Here is a 14,551-nt window from a genome sequence, read left to right as displayed (position 1 = left end):
CTGCTTTAATTTACACCTGATTATGGGACAGGCTTGCTCTATGGGGGGAGGGGGTATTACTGCCTCCTCCTCACTGTTCGCAGAGTCCCATATGTCCCCATCCTGTATCTCTGGATCCCAGTCATCTTTCATAACACATGCTCGTATTTTAGAATGATTTACTCTTCCTCTTCGTTTTCTATATTTGTGTTGTGCTACCCGCACAGCAGCTCGTTCGGCCACCGTCTGATAATGTTCTGCCTTCTGTTTAAACGTCTCTAAGTGACACCTAAGCATAACATTATCTTTGAGGAGGTTGTCTATCTCTTGCTCTAGTTCAACTAATTTCTCTTGCAACACGCTTTTTTGTTCATGACATTTCCTATATCCTGTTAATACTACCAATCCTCTCCGTCCCACTGTCCCCAATTCTTTTCCTTTTATTACGGGGACCTGTTGGAGTTGATTTACAATATCTAAAGGTTCTCCTCCTATATCCCAAGCCTCCACGAGCCCTGTATTCGTAGCCCATTCCTGGGCCAACATTTGATATGGGGTTTTTTCCCATCCGGGAATTTTTAGATCCACCGGGCTTGGTGGTTCGGATGTCTCTTTCCTTTTAAATAGAGACATCCTGTGTGTGACGCCAAATGTTGGGAATGAGAGAATACGGTACTAGGGATGTGAATCGTTTTTTGACGATTTAAAATATCATCCGATATATTTTAAATCGTCAAAAATCGTTAGAAGCGTGATACAATAGGAATTCCCCCGATTTATCGTCAAAAATCGTAAATCGGGGGAAGGGGGAGGGGAAGGGGGAGGGCGGAAAAACAGGCACACTAAAACAACCCTCGACCCGACCCTTTAAAATAAATCCCCCACCCTCCCGAACCCCCCCAAAATGCCTTAAATTACCTGGGGTCCAGAGCGGGGGTCCCGGTGTGATCTTTTACTCTCGGGCCTGCGGTGTGTTGTAGAAATGGCACCAGCGCTACCTTTGCCCTGTCATATGACAGGTCAAAGGTAGCGCCGGTGCCATTTTGTTTTTTGTCCCCCGACGTCAGGAGCGTAGGAGATCGCTCCCGGACCCCCGCTGGACCCCGAGGGATTTTTGGCCAGCTTGGGGGGGCCTCCTGACCCCCACAAGACTTGCCACAAGTCCAGCGGGGGTCCGGGAGCGACCTCCTGCACTCGAATCGTTTTGCCGTACAAAATGGCGCCGGCCATACAGTGTATGGCCGGCGCCATTTTGTATGGCAAAACGACGTCAGGAGCGTAGGAGATCGCTCCCGGACCCCCGCTGGACCCCCAGGGACTTTTGGCCAGCTTGGGGGGGCCTCCTGACCCCCACAAGACTTGCCAAACGTCCAGCGGGGGTCCGGGAACGACCTCCTGCAGTCGAATCGTGTTGCCGTACGGCCGGCGCCATTTTGCACAAAATGGCGCCGGCCGTACGCAAAATGATTTGACTGCAGGAGGTCGTTCCGGACCCCCGCTGGACTTTTGGCAAGTCTTGTCGGGGTCAGGAGGCCCCCCCAAGCTGGCCAAAAGTCCCTGGGGGTCCAGCAGAGGTCCGGGAGCGATCTCCTACGCTCCTGACGTCGGGGGGACAAAAAACAAAATGGCGCCGGCGCTACCTTTGACCTGTCATATGACAGGGCAAAGGTAGCACCGGCGCCATTTCTACAACGCACCGCAGGCCCGAGAGTAAAAGATCACACCGGGACCCCCGCTCTGTTCGGGAGGGTGGGGGGATTTATTTTAAAGGGTCGGGATGGGCTTTAGGGATGTTTTAGTGTGCCGGTTTTCCCACCCTCCCCTGATTTACGATTTACATGATATTTACAAAAACAAAACCGCGACGATCCGATTCCCTCCCCCCCCAGCCGAAATCGATCGTTAAGACGATCGATCACACGATTCACATCTCTATACGGTACTCTGACCCAATATCTATGACATCATTTATTAATGTGACATCATGGTAACAGTCGTTATTTACAGAAAGTTATTTACATACCACATGATTGCATATGCCATCCAGCACCCTTCGTGTCATCAGTCTTGTATCGAGGAGTCGTCAGGTCAGCAAAGGCAAAAAGGGGGTTTTCAGTGTCCAGCACTCTAAACGTCTATAGAGGCAATATCTCCTACTCCCGCCGGACACTGGAAAGTCCTTTTCTTTTATACTGTGCCGTAAACAAGTGTGCGTGCGAGAGAGAAATGATTGATCACTATCCCCCCATGTTATGTGTCAATAGTTGCTACTGCCCACTCGGACTCGTCCTGTCCCTGGCATGTAGGCGATTGATCAGACCGCCTTATTCCTGACAGGGAGCCAGAAAGCTGAGCTGCACAACCTGTTTAACAAGAACATGTTTATCCTACAAGTTGGAATAGTAGTAGGTCTGTAAGCCTATGGGTATGGCAACCTTCATGAGTCAGACTTTATTATACTTTATTTATATAGAATTTCACAAATTATGAGGCTTCTTTATACACTTCCGTGAACACACAAAGGCAAAATTACTTTCCACAGAAAAAGATGCAAAAGCAAAGTAAAATGTATGAACCGTTGGCATAACTGGTCCATGTATTCAATGAAAAGCAGTTTCTAATGATTATAACACAAATTACTGGTCAATGCATTGCCTCATTTCACATATGATGTAATGGAAATTCTCACAATGTTATTTCTATATTATAAATTTATGAACAGTTTACAGATTTCCAATAAGTAACCAAAAGAAATGTATGTGCATATCTGCTCACTATAGCTAGCATAAAAAAACAAAAAAGTTGAGACTGATCTGAAGAGCAGAGAACGGCAAGACTGAGTGCTAGAGAGAAAACTATTTGCTGATAGATTGTTGCTGTTTTTGCTTGAAAGATATGTTTGTATCAAATTTCTACATCGGACACAGATTGTTCCCAGGCATCATTAGTGTTTGCAAGAAAACATGTAAAAGGACTTCTCATAAGACCCATAACAAAAAGCTCCTGCTTGCGAGGATGTCTTACTACCCAGATACCTGGAATAGAATTGTTTATAAAATATGCATTTCCTAAGAAAACCAGCAGGGGTCAGGCTGTGCATACTATTAAACCTATTCAAATCATATCCTATATTTAAAAAAATCTTTCTAGATAGGAATAGCAGAGATGTTGATAGATATAGCCTACATATGTATACTTTCATTTGAATTTCCTGACTATACCATTCAAACAATTAAGTATTATGTAAATATAATAGAAAAAAATTCATTTGTAAGAATAAACAAATAAATAAATAAATAATTATTTAGAATGTTATTTTGTTACCGTCATTCAGGGGGAACCATCACAATGGTTTACATACATACAGTGATATGAAGTACAAAATAAAATTAAGTTATAAGTGCATAAGAAGGTAATAAAATAGGTAAAATAGAAACTTATAAGACTAATAATACATACAACTAAGACAAAATAAAATCAAAGCAGCGAATAAAATTTGATAGAAAAATAAAATAAATAAAAGCATAGAAAGCCTGAATAAAAACACAATGCTGTGTTTCATTATTCTGAGTTCTGATAAGTCTTGTTGAACAGCCATGTCTTTAGGTCTTTTCTAAAAGACTTAAAGATTTAAAACATTTAAATCTCACTCATCTCTTTCAGCATTTTATATTCAATAACTACATATGAAAAACTGATGCAAACATTCAGATATAAGGCTAGAAAATTATGTGAGTTATATCAGGAAACAAAACTGAAAAAAAAAAGTTTATTTTGGTAATATAAGAAATTGCTAAAGGCATATCAGATCTAGTGTGTATGTGTGTGTGTGTGTGTGTGTGTGTGAAACATAGAAACATAGAAGTATATAAATGATGGCAGAAGAAGACCAATCGGCCCATCCAGTCTGCCCAGCAAGCTCCACACTTCTTTTTCTCATACTTATCTGTTTCTCTTGGCTCTTAGTAACCTTTGGTTCTATTTCCCTTCCAGCCCCACCATTAATGTAGAGAGCAGTGATGGAGCTGCATCCAAGTAAAATATCAAGCTTGATTAGTTAGGGGTAGTAACCGCCGCAATAAGCAAGCTACACCCATACTTATTTGTTTACCCAGACTATGTTATTCAGCCCTTATTGGTTGTTTTTCTTCTCCCCTGCTGTTGAAGCAGAGAGCTATGCTGGATATGCGTGAAGTATTAGTTTTTCTTCTCCCCTGCCGTTGAAGCAGAGAGCTATGCTGGATATGTGTGAACTATTAGTTTTACTTCTCCCCTGCCGTTGAAGCAGAGAGCTATGCTGGATATGTGTGAAGTATCAGTTTTTCTTCTCCCTTGCCGTTGAAGCAGAGAGCTATGCTGGACATGTGTGAAGTATCAGTTTTTCTTCTCCCTTGCCGTTGAAGCAGAGACCTAAGCTGGATAAGTGTGAACTATTAGTTTTACTTCTCCCCTGCCGTTTAAGCAGAGAGCTATGTTGGATATGCGTGAAGTATCAGTTTTTCTTCTCCCTTGCTGTTGAAGCAGAGAGCTATGCTGGATAAGCGTGAAGTATTAGTTTTACTTCTCCCCTGCCGTTGAAGCAGAGACTATGCTGGATATGCGTGAAGTATTAGTTTTTCTTCTCCCCTGCCGTTGAAGCAGAGAGCTATGCTGGATATGCATTGAAAGTGAAGTATGCCTTGAAAGCCACATTAACTATCAACAAATACTGAATAAGCTTAATAATTGGTAATACCTGTAGCCCATGAACTCACCATTAATTTTACATACTCTTACCCACCCCTGTTTTTTTGGTTTTTTTTTAATTTGGAGTTGGCAGCCCTCCATCCTTCCACTCCATGAAGGTGGAACACCAACCACTGGCATCCTGCTCCGTGAATGCCTCTGTGGCTACTGCCGCTCTGTGCAGTGTTTTGCTGCCTCCTCTTTATACGCGTCCTCTAGACCTGATGGATCCACAGTGTTTATCCCATGCCCCTTTGAAGTCCTTCACAGTTTTGGACTTCACCACTTCCTCTGGAAGGGCATTCCAGGCATCCACCACTCTCTCTGTGAAGAAATACTTCCTGACATTGGTTCTTAGTCTTCCTCCTTGGAGCCTCAGCTCGTGACCTCTGGTTCTGCTGATTTTTTTCTGACGGAAAAGGTTTGTCGTTGTCTTTGGATTGTTAAAAGTTTTTCAAGTATCTGAAAGTCTGAATCATATCACCCCTGCTCCTCCTTTCCTCCAGGGTGTACATATTTAGATTCTTCAATCTCTCCTCGTATGACATCCGATGAAGACCCTCCACCTTTCTGGTCGCCCTTCTCTGTACCACTTCAATCTTGTCTCTGTCTCTTTGTAGATACGGTCTCCAGACCTGTACAAGGGGATAATCACTTCCCTTTTCTTACTCGATATTCCTCTCTCTATGCAGCCCAGCATTCTTCAGGCTTTTGCTATCGCCTTGTCGCATTGTTTCGCAGACTTCATATCATTAGACACTATCACCCCAAGGTCCCTCTCCTGCTCCGTGCACATCAGCCTTCCCCCCCCCCCCCCCCAACGAATACAGTTCATTTGGATTTCCACTCCCCATAGCATTACTTTGCACTTCTTGGCATTGAATCTCAGCTGCCATATCTTCGACCACTCTTCCAGCTTCCTTAAATCCCGTCTCATTCTCTCCACTCCTTCTGGCGTGTCCACTCTGTTATATGCACACACACACACACATTGAAAAGCTACATTGAAAAAAAATTGTTTTGACTGAAAAGTACTTTTGCAATAATACGAAGTGAAATGTTAAGAAAGAATGTACAATATTTAATTGGGCAATAAAAAACAGATGGAAAGATATTTCTTGGTAGGTAATGTCTTGGTGGAAAAGCTGAGGAACAGAGGCACAGATCCTAAAATCATACTTGCTTCTAGTAATGGATGTACATGGAAGGAGAGGGGTGTTTGTTAGAGTACAGCTTTTCAGAACATTGACTTGAGCCTAAGTCAACTTAACTTCAGTTTCCACTTTTGAACCTTTTTGAAGGATTATTTATCAGCCAGAATCCTCACTTGGTGTTTAAAGTAACTGTTGTCAATTGAATGACATAAGAAATGGAAGCACTGCTTAGAACTTGCAACATCTTCCTTGGTATCCACTTGTCTCATCTTATTGGAGGCTGGGGAGTATTCTCACCCAGCCATTATTAATGTGGCGTCGGGTGGTGGCTAATTCTAACCTTTCTGGGTATATTCAGTGGCGTGGCTGCACTGCTGAATATCCCAGTTAAGTTAGCCAGATATGTGTATCCGGCTGACTTAACTAGCTGCTCATCTTGAACCAAACACTTGTCCTTAATATCAGCTCATTGTGCTACCATACAAGAGAACCACATAATTAACTTCAAGCCTCCCTGTGCAGGTGAGCAGGGATTTCACAGGGAGATGAAGTAGAGAGTGGAGGAGAATATCTTGATTGTCCTATAACAGCTCAACTGATGGTTAGGGATCATGACCCTTTACAGTGAAAACCTTTTTCCACTAGTAACTGATGTAGGAATATATAAAGGATTGCATTTGGATTAGATTTCATGGTGCTAAGATGGATAGGCTGTTTAGTACTATCTTGTTGCTTTGGATTGAAAACATTAATTTTAGCACTTTTACAATTATTAAAGAGATGTTTACATGTACATCACCTCTTATCAGCAGTCTGCATATATAGTGACAAAATATTTAATTCATTTTCTCTGATGCTTTCGAATTACCTTCAATTTTGATAAAACATTTTTAGGGTCATTTTCAAAGGAAAATGTAAATGTAACAAACTATCCTAGAAATTTGCAAAAGCCTTTGTTACATGTATATGTACATTTTTCTTTAAATGGTGTTTGTACAGAGAAAAATCAAACCTCAGTCTTCTGTACAATGAAATCAACATTTTTTCCTTTATTTGGGCATAGTGAAGCTGCTTATCTGAACCCTAAGGCAGTGCTTTTGCACCCTTAAATTTTGCAAAGCTTGAAAAAAAAAAAAAACAATGTAGGAAATTAAAAAAAAAAAAAAAGACTGAGCTGTGCTCTGGAACAGAATAGCAGGGAAAGTTTTGTAATCATGGCTAATCTTTAATGGCTGTATAAACAAATATTGTTTTGTTAAATATTTTAGTTCAAGAGTAACAAGCTAAAGCAAAATAAAACAAACTATACATGTATTTATTGCTATGTCCAGAAAAATACTACACTAAAAAATAAAAAAAACATACCATGACTCCTTTAGTTTTTAATTTTGACTCTTGACAAATAAACTATGGTATATCCAATTCTGACATACTGGGATATTTTTTTTTCTATGAAGAAGTTGAAAAATGTTTTCTTTCAAGGTTGCAACATGCTCTCTGGCGGCAGACATGGCTCTAACATCTGATAGATTCATTGTGGGTACAACGGCCAATCATTGGTTTTGATGACACAGGCGTAACTGAAGTTGCACTATAAAAGCCCTCTTGGAATATAGAAAATTTACAAGTGTGGTGGGTGATCTCTCTTATAATACCTCCAATAGAAATCTTTTTGGCCAAGGAAGCAGAAAATAAAGAAAGAACAGCAAAGAAGAAATTAAAAAAAAAAAAAAAAGGAAGAACGAACAAACAAACAAGGAAATTACACTTCATGTGAAAACATGCAAAAGTTGCAACTCTGTAACTACTTTTACCTGTGCATGCTGCTTATACTTAGTCCAGTGGATCTGAATGATAAGAACCTGCCAGAAGAGAATCTGGGAAAAGATACACCGTGCAGTGAATGTATCTGGAGACAAAATACTAAACTGTCAAGGCTAGAAACCATAAAAATCCAAATCCTCAGCAAACTGCGACTGGAGCAAGCTCCTAATATTAGCAGGGATGTTATTAAACAGCGTTTACCTAAAGCTCCCGCGCTTCAGGAACTGATCGATCAGTACGATATCCAGAGAGATGACAACAATGACGGATCCATGGAAGACGACGATTATCATGCCACCACTGAAACTGTTATCACTATGCCTACAGAGTGTAAGTACTCCAGCTAAGTTCATACCACAATAGTCTACGGACAAGTAACTCTCATTGAATCACAGATCTCTCAACTTCTGCTAACAAGCTGCTGGCTGTAGCATGCAAGTGGGAGGGAGAGAAGAAACTTTTTTTTTTTTTTTTTTTTAAAGAGAGGTTATGAAGCATGAAAATATTACCTCCTGATGACCTTTTATAGCTTTGCATTATTTTTCAGTTTCTTTGCAAAACTGCACTAATAAAAAGGGCAGAGCAACATGAAGTAGCCAGTTTCAGTACTGTGCTTAGTTAGATTAAACTAAAGCCTTTGGATTGTTTTCTAAATATGTTTTAAAAGTTTGAGTAGTTATACTTATTTCATAGTTCGGCACTAAGTCAACTATTGTTAGGCAATGTAGGAAATCTGTATTAATGAGCAGTTTAATTTAATAGAAGATGTCTGCTAAATTAACAAGAAGAGGCGTGATGCAAATTGCTTGTTAGGGAAGCACTAGTAAGGTGGTGGGATTTGATGCCCACTACATAAAGGTAGCTGCAATGAAAGTGAAGGAAATATTCTCACTGAGTAGTTCTGGTGACATCATCATTAAAAAAAGCTTGAGAGACCCAGAAAGTCAACAGAATTCGAACATTTGTCTTTCAAATCTACAGTTCTAATACAATATTTTAGTACTGGATGGATCTAAGACTGCCCCTTGTTTCATCAGTCTGTCTGACTACAACAGAGACCCATTAGGGAAAAGGCAGTTTCCAGGTGTTTCTTCTTTAAATGTCACTTCAGATTTACCCTTGTTTTGTTTTGCGGCACTGCCTTGACCTTATATTGCTTTGCTGTTTGCAAAAACCTGATGATCTATCAGGTACCTTCAGGATGAATGACTGAATTTGATTTTTCATATTTTAGTGATCTGGGGCTGTAATAGTTTTGCTCTGCTAAAATTATGAGTGAGCATTTCTTTTTTTTCCAAAACGATGATTCAGCTGCAAGGGATAGCAAGCCACATGTTGTCCTAATGATAATATCAGCTGCTTCAATTTACTGTCAATAACATAGAAATAAAGGCCAATATACAAGTTGCAGGTGAATGTGTTTGCTAACCTGTATTTCCATGTATTTAAATTGAACTAACAAGGCAAATACATTACCTCATTCAAATTATCAGTTATATGAACTACAAAATATTAAAATATATACACTCATCTGTAATATAGCTATAATGACAGATCTAAGCAATTGATCAAAATAAGATTTATCACTATGAATGTATTTTAAACTTTTGCCTAGTAAACAATCATGCTACACATGGTTACTACAAGTTACTTTGCTGCTTTCATAGAGTCAATCCCAAAAGGCAACTCATTTCGGAAGCAGCCATTTAGTTATGAATCTGTTTCTGAATAGATGCACATTCATTTCTTGTTCTGTTGTATGAGATAGTACCAAATTTTATTGTGCAATTAAAACTAGCTTTATTTTGACACTGGCAATGAGAACTGATTCGTCTCTGTCCTTTTGCCTGCCTCCTAGTAATTTCAGTCTGCATGCATCTTCCGATCCCTCACTCAGGCAGGATGTTCTTTCGGACACTGGGCCGGATGACCTGAAGTTATCACCCATTTTGCAACTATAGGAAAATGCTGAGTACATCTAGCCCATAGTTGTTTTGGCAGCCAAAATATCTGTACAGGATTAGTTACTCTTGAAGTCTGAATTTGTATGAATTCATTCTGTGATCCACCCGCAGGGTGATCACAAACAATATTGAATATACACACATTGCATACTGAAGCTGGCACTGCGGAGGAGTAAGTTCTAGGTAGGAAAATGCAGGTGTATTCTCTGATGTGGTGATGCATTTCCATTATCAGTAGCTTAAGATAAATTACCAAAAGCATCATAAAGCATATCAATCGAAACAGGCAAAGAAAAAAAAATCACACAAAGAAACCTCATACAGCCCTCAGAGTCCACAAAGCTAGTGTGTATAGTTTTTCCTGGGTCCAGTTGGGGAAGAAAGGGACAGTGTGACCTGCAAATGCACTATTTTTGGTCAGTAATGAAACCCTGCTAATGCTAGACAGAGTTTCAACTAAATTTCTAGGCAAATGACACATTTTCACAGTGGAAAGAAAAAAAGCCAGCATGTCTGCACTGTTCTCACACTTCCAAGAGTCAAAACGGCTCTTGCGTGTGCCGCTCAGCCTGCATAAGAATACATTTGCTAGCTGTTATATTTTCTGTTTTCCCTAAAAGCAGATCCTGGTGACGTGCAGAAACTTGTAGCATCTCAGTTTTATTTCTGATATGAAATAAGATGTCTTGGCGGGGTTGCTTTTCTCTTTTTCCATCCCCAAGCAGTATTCTAAGGAACTCTGTACTATAGCTTCCTATCTCTTGAGGTGTTGTGAGGTTTCTTTCTTTGGGAGGTTTTTCTAGACTGATCATCTCAGGCTGAATTGACTCCTAGATTACCTTTTTCACTTTTAATTGTGCATTATCAGCATCAGAATAATTCAGCTTGTGGTAGCTGATAATCATGATCATACTGTACAGTGGTGTATGTGGTACACAAGGTGTCAAACTGTTGTACTGTCTTAATGGAGTAAAGTGGTCACAGCTAGTTATAATGTATGAATTGTTCTACATGCACATACAAAAATGTTATCATCAGAATGGGTCAGATGTTCCTTTTAGAGGGCTGGTGGTGGTGGAGCAGTTAAGTTCATATTTTTTAAATTAAATAGAATTTTAAAATCCAATGATGGACTAAGTACGCAGTAGCCTAGTTTGAGAAAATGGCATGATAGCTCCTCTTTAATACTTGAAATAAATGTAAATTATAGCAAGGGAAAGATAGCTTTAGATCAGATTAACAGGCAGTGTATAGTTAAATTAGGCCCCCATTGTCTGGGCCTGAATGACACATTGGCAGGGAATAAAATGTTCTTTAAATCAAAAACTTTTAGAAGATGTAATAAGAATCCAATTGGGAAACAATCCTCGGGAATGGAGTTTACTATGATTTTACAGATAGACTGTGTGTCAACTGTGTGAAAGGTCATAAATGTTTCTATGATTCTAACACCCAGAAAAGTGTGATGCACAATGGTTCTTGTCCTCTGATAAATCTGGACATGGGTAGAGTCCAGAGGCTGACAGGTATAATTGCTTCCCTAATATAACTATTCAAATTCCCCCAAATAGGAGGGAAATACTATCCCTCTCTCTTTCAACCCTTTCTCTCCCCAGCTTCCCTTGCTTTTAAGAATTGCTCCATTTTCACTAAATTTCAGTGACCTTACAACCAATACCAAGAGAAATCAAATGCAGTTTTTCAAACTTGTAAGAAAATTCATTGCCTTTGCTTTCCTCATTTAGAAATAAATCTTGCTTTGAAGAAGTCATTCACAAGTAATGGAGTTCAAGAAAGCATTGGGATAAGCACAGAGGATCCCTAGTTGTGAAGAAGTGAGAGGAAAGTCAGAGATCAGCTGGGGTCTATGGCATTGTACCAGGAATTAAGTTGGGCAGACTAGCTGGGCCTTACGGTCCTTATCTGCTGTCATATTCCTCATTTCTGTGTAGCTAAGGGGTGACGACCTGAATAAAGACACCAATTAAACTTCCTAAGAGAACTGTTCCAATGTTTTTGCGCACTGTCAAATTTAATAATATTATTTTTACAAGAGGGTAGAATTTATCCCAGTGAAAATACTGAAAAAATATCTAAGAGTTTGAAGAATTCAGAGAACACAATTTGTGAAATGCTGGAGCATAGTTTGTTGATGGCTAAACATGACCCCTGTTTTGAATGATGATCTTAAATTGCAATTTTTAACTCATTACTTCATGATAACAAAAAAACAATTTCCCTGTCCCTATTTATCTACATGTTAGTGCTGTTTGATCTGCATGTTAATTCTCAATTTCCTGTTTGATGATCATTCATTTTGTTCATTTTTTTAGCTGAATTTCTCATGCAAGTGGATGGGAAACCAAAATGTTGCTTCTTTAAATTCAACCCTAAAATACAATACAATAAAGTAGTGAAGGCCCAGCTATGGATATACTTGAAACCAGTCCAGAAAGCTACAACAATAATTGTGCAAATCTTGAGACTCATCAAACCCATGAAAGATGGTTCAAGCTATGTTATTCGAGCTTTGAAACTTGATATGAGGCCAGGTGCTGGTATCTGGCAGAGTATCGATGTCAAATCAGTACTGCAAAACTGGCTCAAACAACCTGAATCCAACCTAGGCATTGAAATCAAAGCTTTTGATGAAAATGAACGTGCTGTTGCAGTGACTTACTCAGGAACAAGTGAAGATGGACTGGTAAGTGGTACATTTGGAATACCTGCTCTTCATTTTGTTTAACCAACTGGGGTAGGTTAGAAGTAGATTTTTTTTTAAACTATAAATGAACAACTCTGCAGTAGAAAATAAAACATGTGTTTTTTAGTACACAGATCATAGGGTTAATAGGCCTCTAATATTCTGCCTTTATAAATGATCAGCACTCCTGGCTATGATTCTGAGAAAATGTGTAGCTTTTCTGCTTACTAAAACATTTACCATTCAACCAGGTACTCCAATAAAAACACCAAAAGGGGGCACTATAAAATCATCATGCACTAATTTATATACTAGATACTACTAATAAATATAAATGGCATATGTTTTTGGCTTCGGCATTAACCAATTTATAAACTGTATAGCTACATAAACTCTTATTCTTTATGGGCTTGATTAACCCAAAACTATATTGGCTTCCAGAGAACAAACAGTAAGAGATATCTGAATTTTGCCAAATATAAACAATCATAAAATTAGGTATTTGGCTAGAAAAACAAATCTGTGTTTATGAAAAAAAAATATTTGGAATGCACAGCAGGAGGAGAGATCTCACCAGATATTCCATTAATGCCATTAAACCTGTTCAGAGACCCCAATCCTAGGTCCAAGTCACTAAAAACTGGACATTTTTCTGCAATTCTGCAGCCATTGCTGTGGACACAGAATCTGCCCATTGAGTCAAAATCTGGGTGGGGGATGTCACGGAAGGAAAATGGAAAAGAATAAAGTGAAATGGAAACAAGAATAAAAAGAGCAAATGAAATTAACCAGGCTTGCCCAACCAAGATTAGCAAATATATTTCTTAAACAAAAACTTTTAATTGCATCATTTGCAATAAAAAAATTTTGACTGTATATTAATTAATGCAAATCTATATACAAATGTATGTAAACAAGTCACAGAATCTGGAAAACTGTGCTGCAGATTTTTTAAAATTCCCGCAACAGGATCTGCTGCAAGAAAGTAGGGCCCTACATAAATAAACAGAAGCAAATCTGGTCTGGACAATTACAACTTATATGCAGTCCCATTCAATTCATTGAGAGAATTTTTGACTTTTTAAAATTCTTTCCCTCATTTTCCTTAATAACTTTACGTTGGGCTCACCCCGCCTCTTTTTATACTGCTAGGAATGAACACCTTGTGTTTTCAAACCCTCCCTAGACTTTCCTTTTTCTGCCTCTTCAGGTATATCGCAGAAAGGGGAAATGCTGCTTTCAAATATGCTCACAACTTTTTACAACACAGTCCTTTACCCTTGATGGGGATAATTTTGTAACATTGCACATAAGTTAGCCAGTAAATATACATAGGAGATGCACCAATTTTCCAGTGAACTTATGTGCATTAGTTTGCTTCAAAAATTATACTATCAAAATTCTTTGCACACAGTTACACCTGCTATTTGGTGCAAGTTTTGCCAGAGAATTTATGAGTCTACTTTTGTAAAAAATATGTATGTAAGTTCCAACCCCAGCTAGATTGCACCTTCTGGAATGCCTCTCCCCAGGTGTACAAGTAAGCCCATAGGGGTAGATTTTCAAGGGGTTACACGCGTAACCCCCGAAAACCTACCCCTGCGCGTGCGAGCCTATTTTGCATAGGCTCGGCGGCGTGCGCAAGCCCCAGGACTCGCTTATGTTCCGGGGCTTCAAAAAATGGGCGGTCCGGGGGAGGTCCAGGGCATATCCGGGGGCGTGGCCGAGTGCCCCGACACAGCGACCTGGGTCAGGGCCTGGCCAGCCAGCGCCGCAAGTTACGCCTGCCAGAGGCCAGGCGTAACTCCATCGAAGGTGTAGGGGGGGATTTAGATAGGGCCGGGGGGTGGGTTAGATCGGAGAAGGGAGGGAAAGATGGGGGGGGGGGGGGACACAAAAAAAAAGTTCCCTCCAAGGCTGCTGCGATTTCAGAGTGGCCTTGGAGGGAACGGGGAAAGCCATCGGGGTTCCCCTTGGGCTCGGCGTGCGCAAAGTGCAGAAGTGCGCACCCTCTTGCATGCACCGACCCCGGATTTTATACCGCGCTCTGCCAGGTGCCTTGACCATATCTTCTGGCAAGATTCCATAGCTTGATTTTGCACAGAACGATATTCTGAATCTGCTGGTTATTAGCTTCATGGAGTGCCCCCTTTAGCATTATTTGAAAGGGTAAACAACTGTCTTTTATTTAACCGTTCCAT

At 40.0% G+C, this 14,551-nt stretch overlaps 1 protein-coding gene across 2 annotated transcripts in view; it reads left to right on the top strand.

Moving 5' to 3' along the window:
• Window positions 1–7,497: 7,497 nt before the first annotated feature.
• MSTN (myostatin) overlaps window positions 7,498–14,551 on the top strand; it is a 42,374-nt gene continuing 35,320 nt past the window's right edge. For both annotated transcript variants that reach the window (XM_029606022.1, XM_029606021.1), the window contains exons 1-2: window positions 7,498–8,012; window positions 11,980–12,350. In XM_029606022.1, coding sequence (XP_029461882.1) covers window positions 7,640–8,012; window positions 11,980–12,350 — 744 coding nt within the window. In that variant the 5' untranslated portion in view covers window positions 7,498–7,639. The remainder of the gene's footprint in view (window positions 8,013–11,979; window positions 12,351–14,551) is intronic.

The sequence above is a fragment of the Rhinatrema bivittatum genome, chromosome 6 (assembly GCF_901001135.1).
Source record: "Rhinatrema bivittatum chromosome 6, aRhiBiv1.1, whole genome shotgun sequence".
NCBI lineage: Eukaryota > Metazoa > Chordata > Amphibia > Gymnophiona > Rhinatrematidae > Rhinatrema > Rhinatrema bivittatum.
The sequence above is the reverse complement of the archived record's forward strand: the minus strand, read 5'-3'. Positions and strand labels throughout refer to the sequence as shown.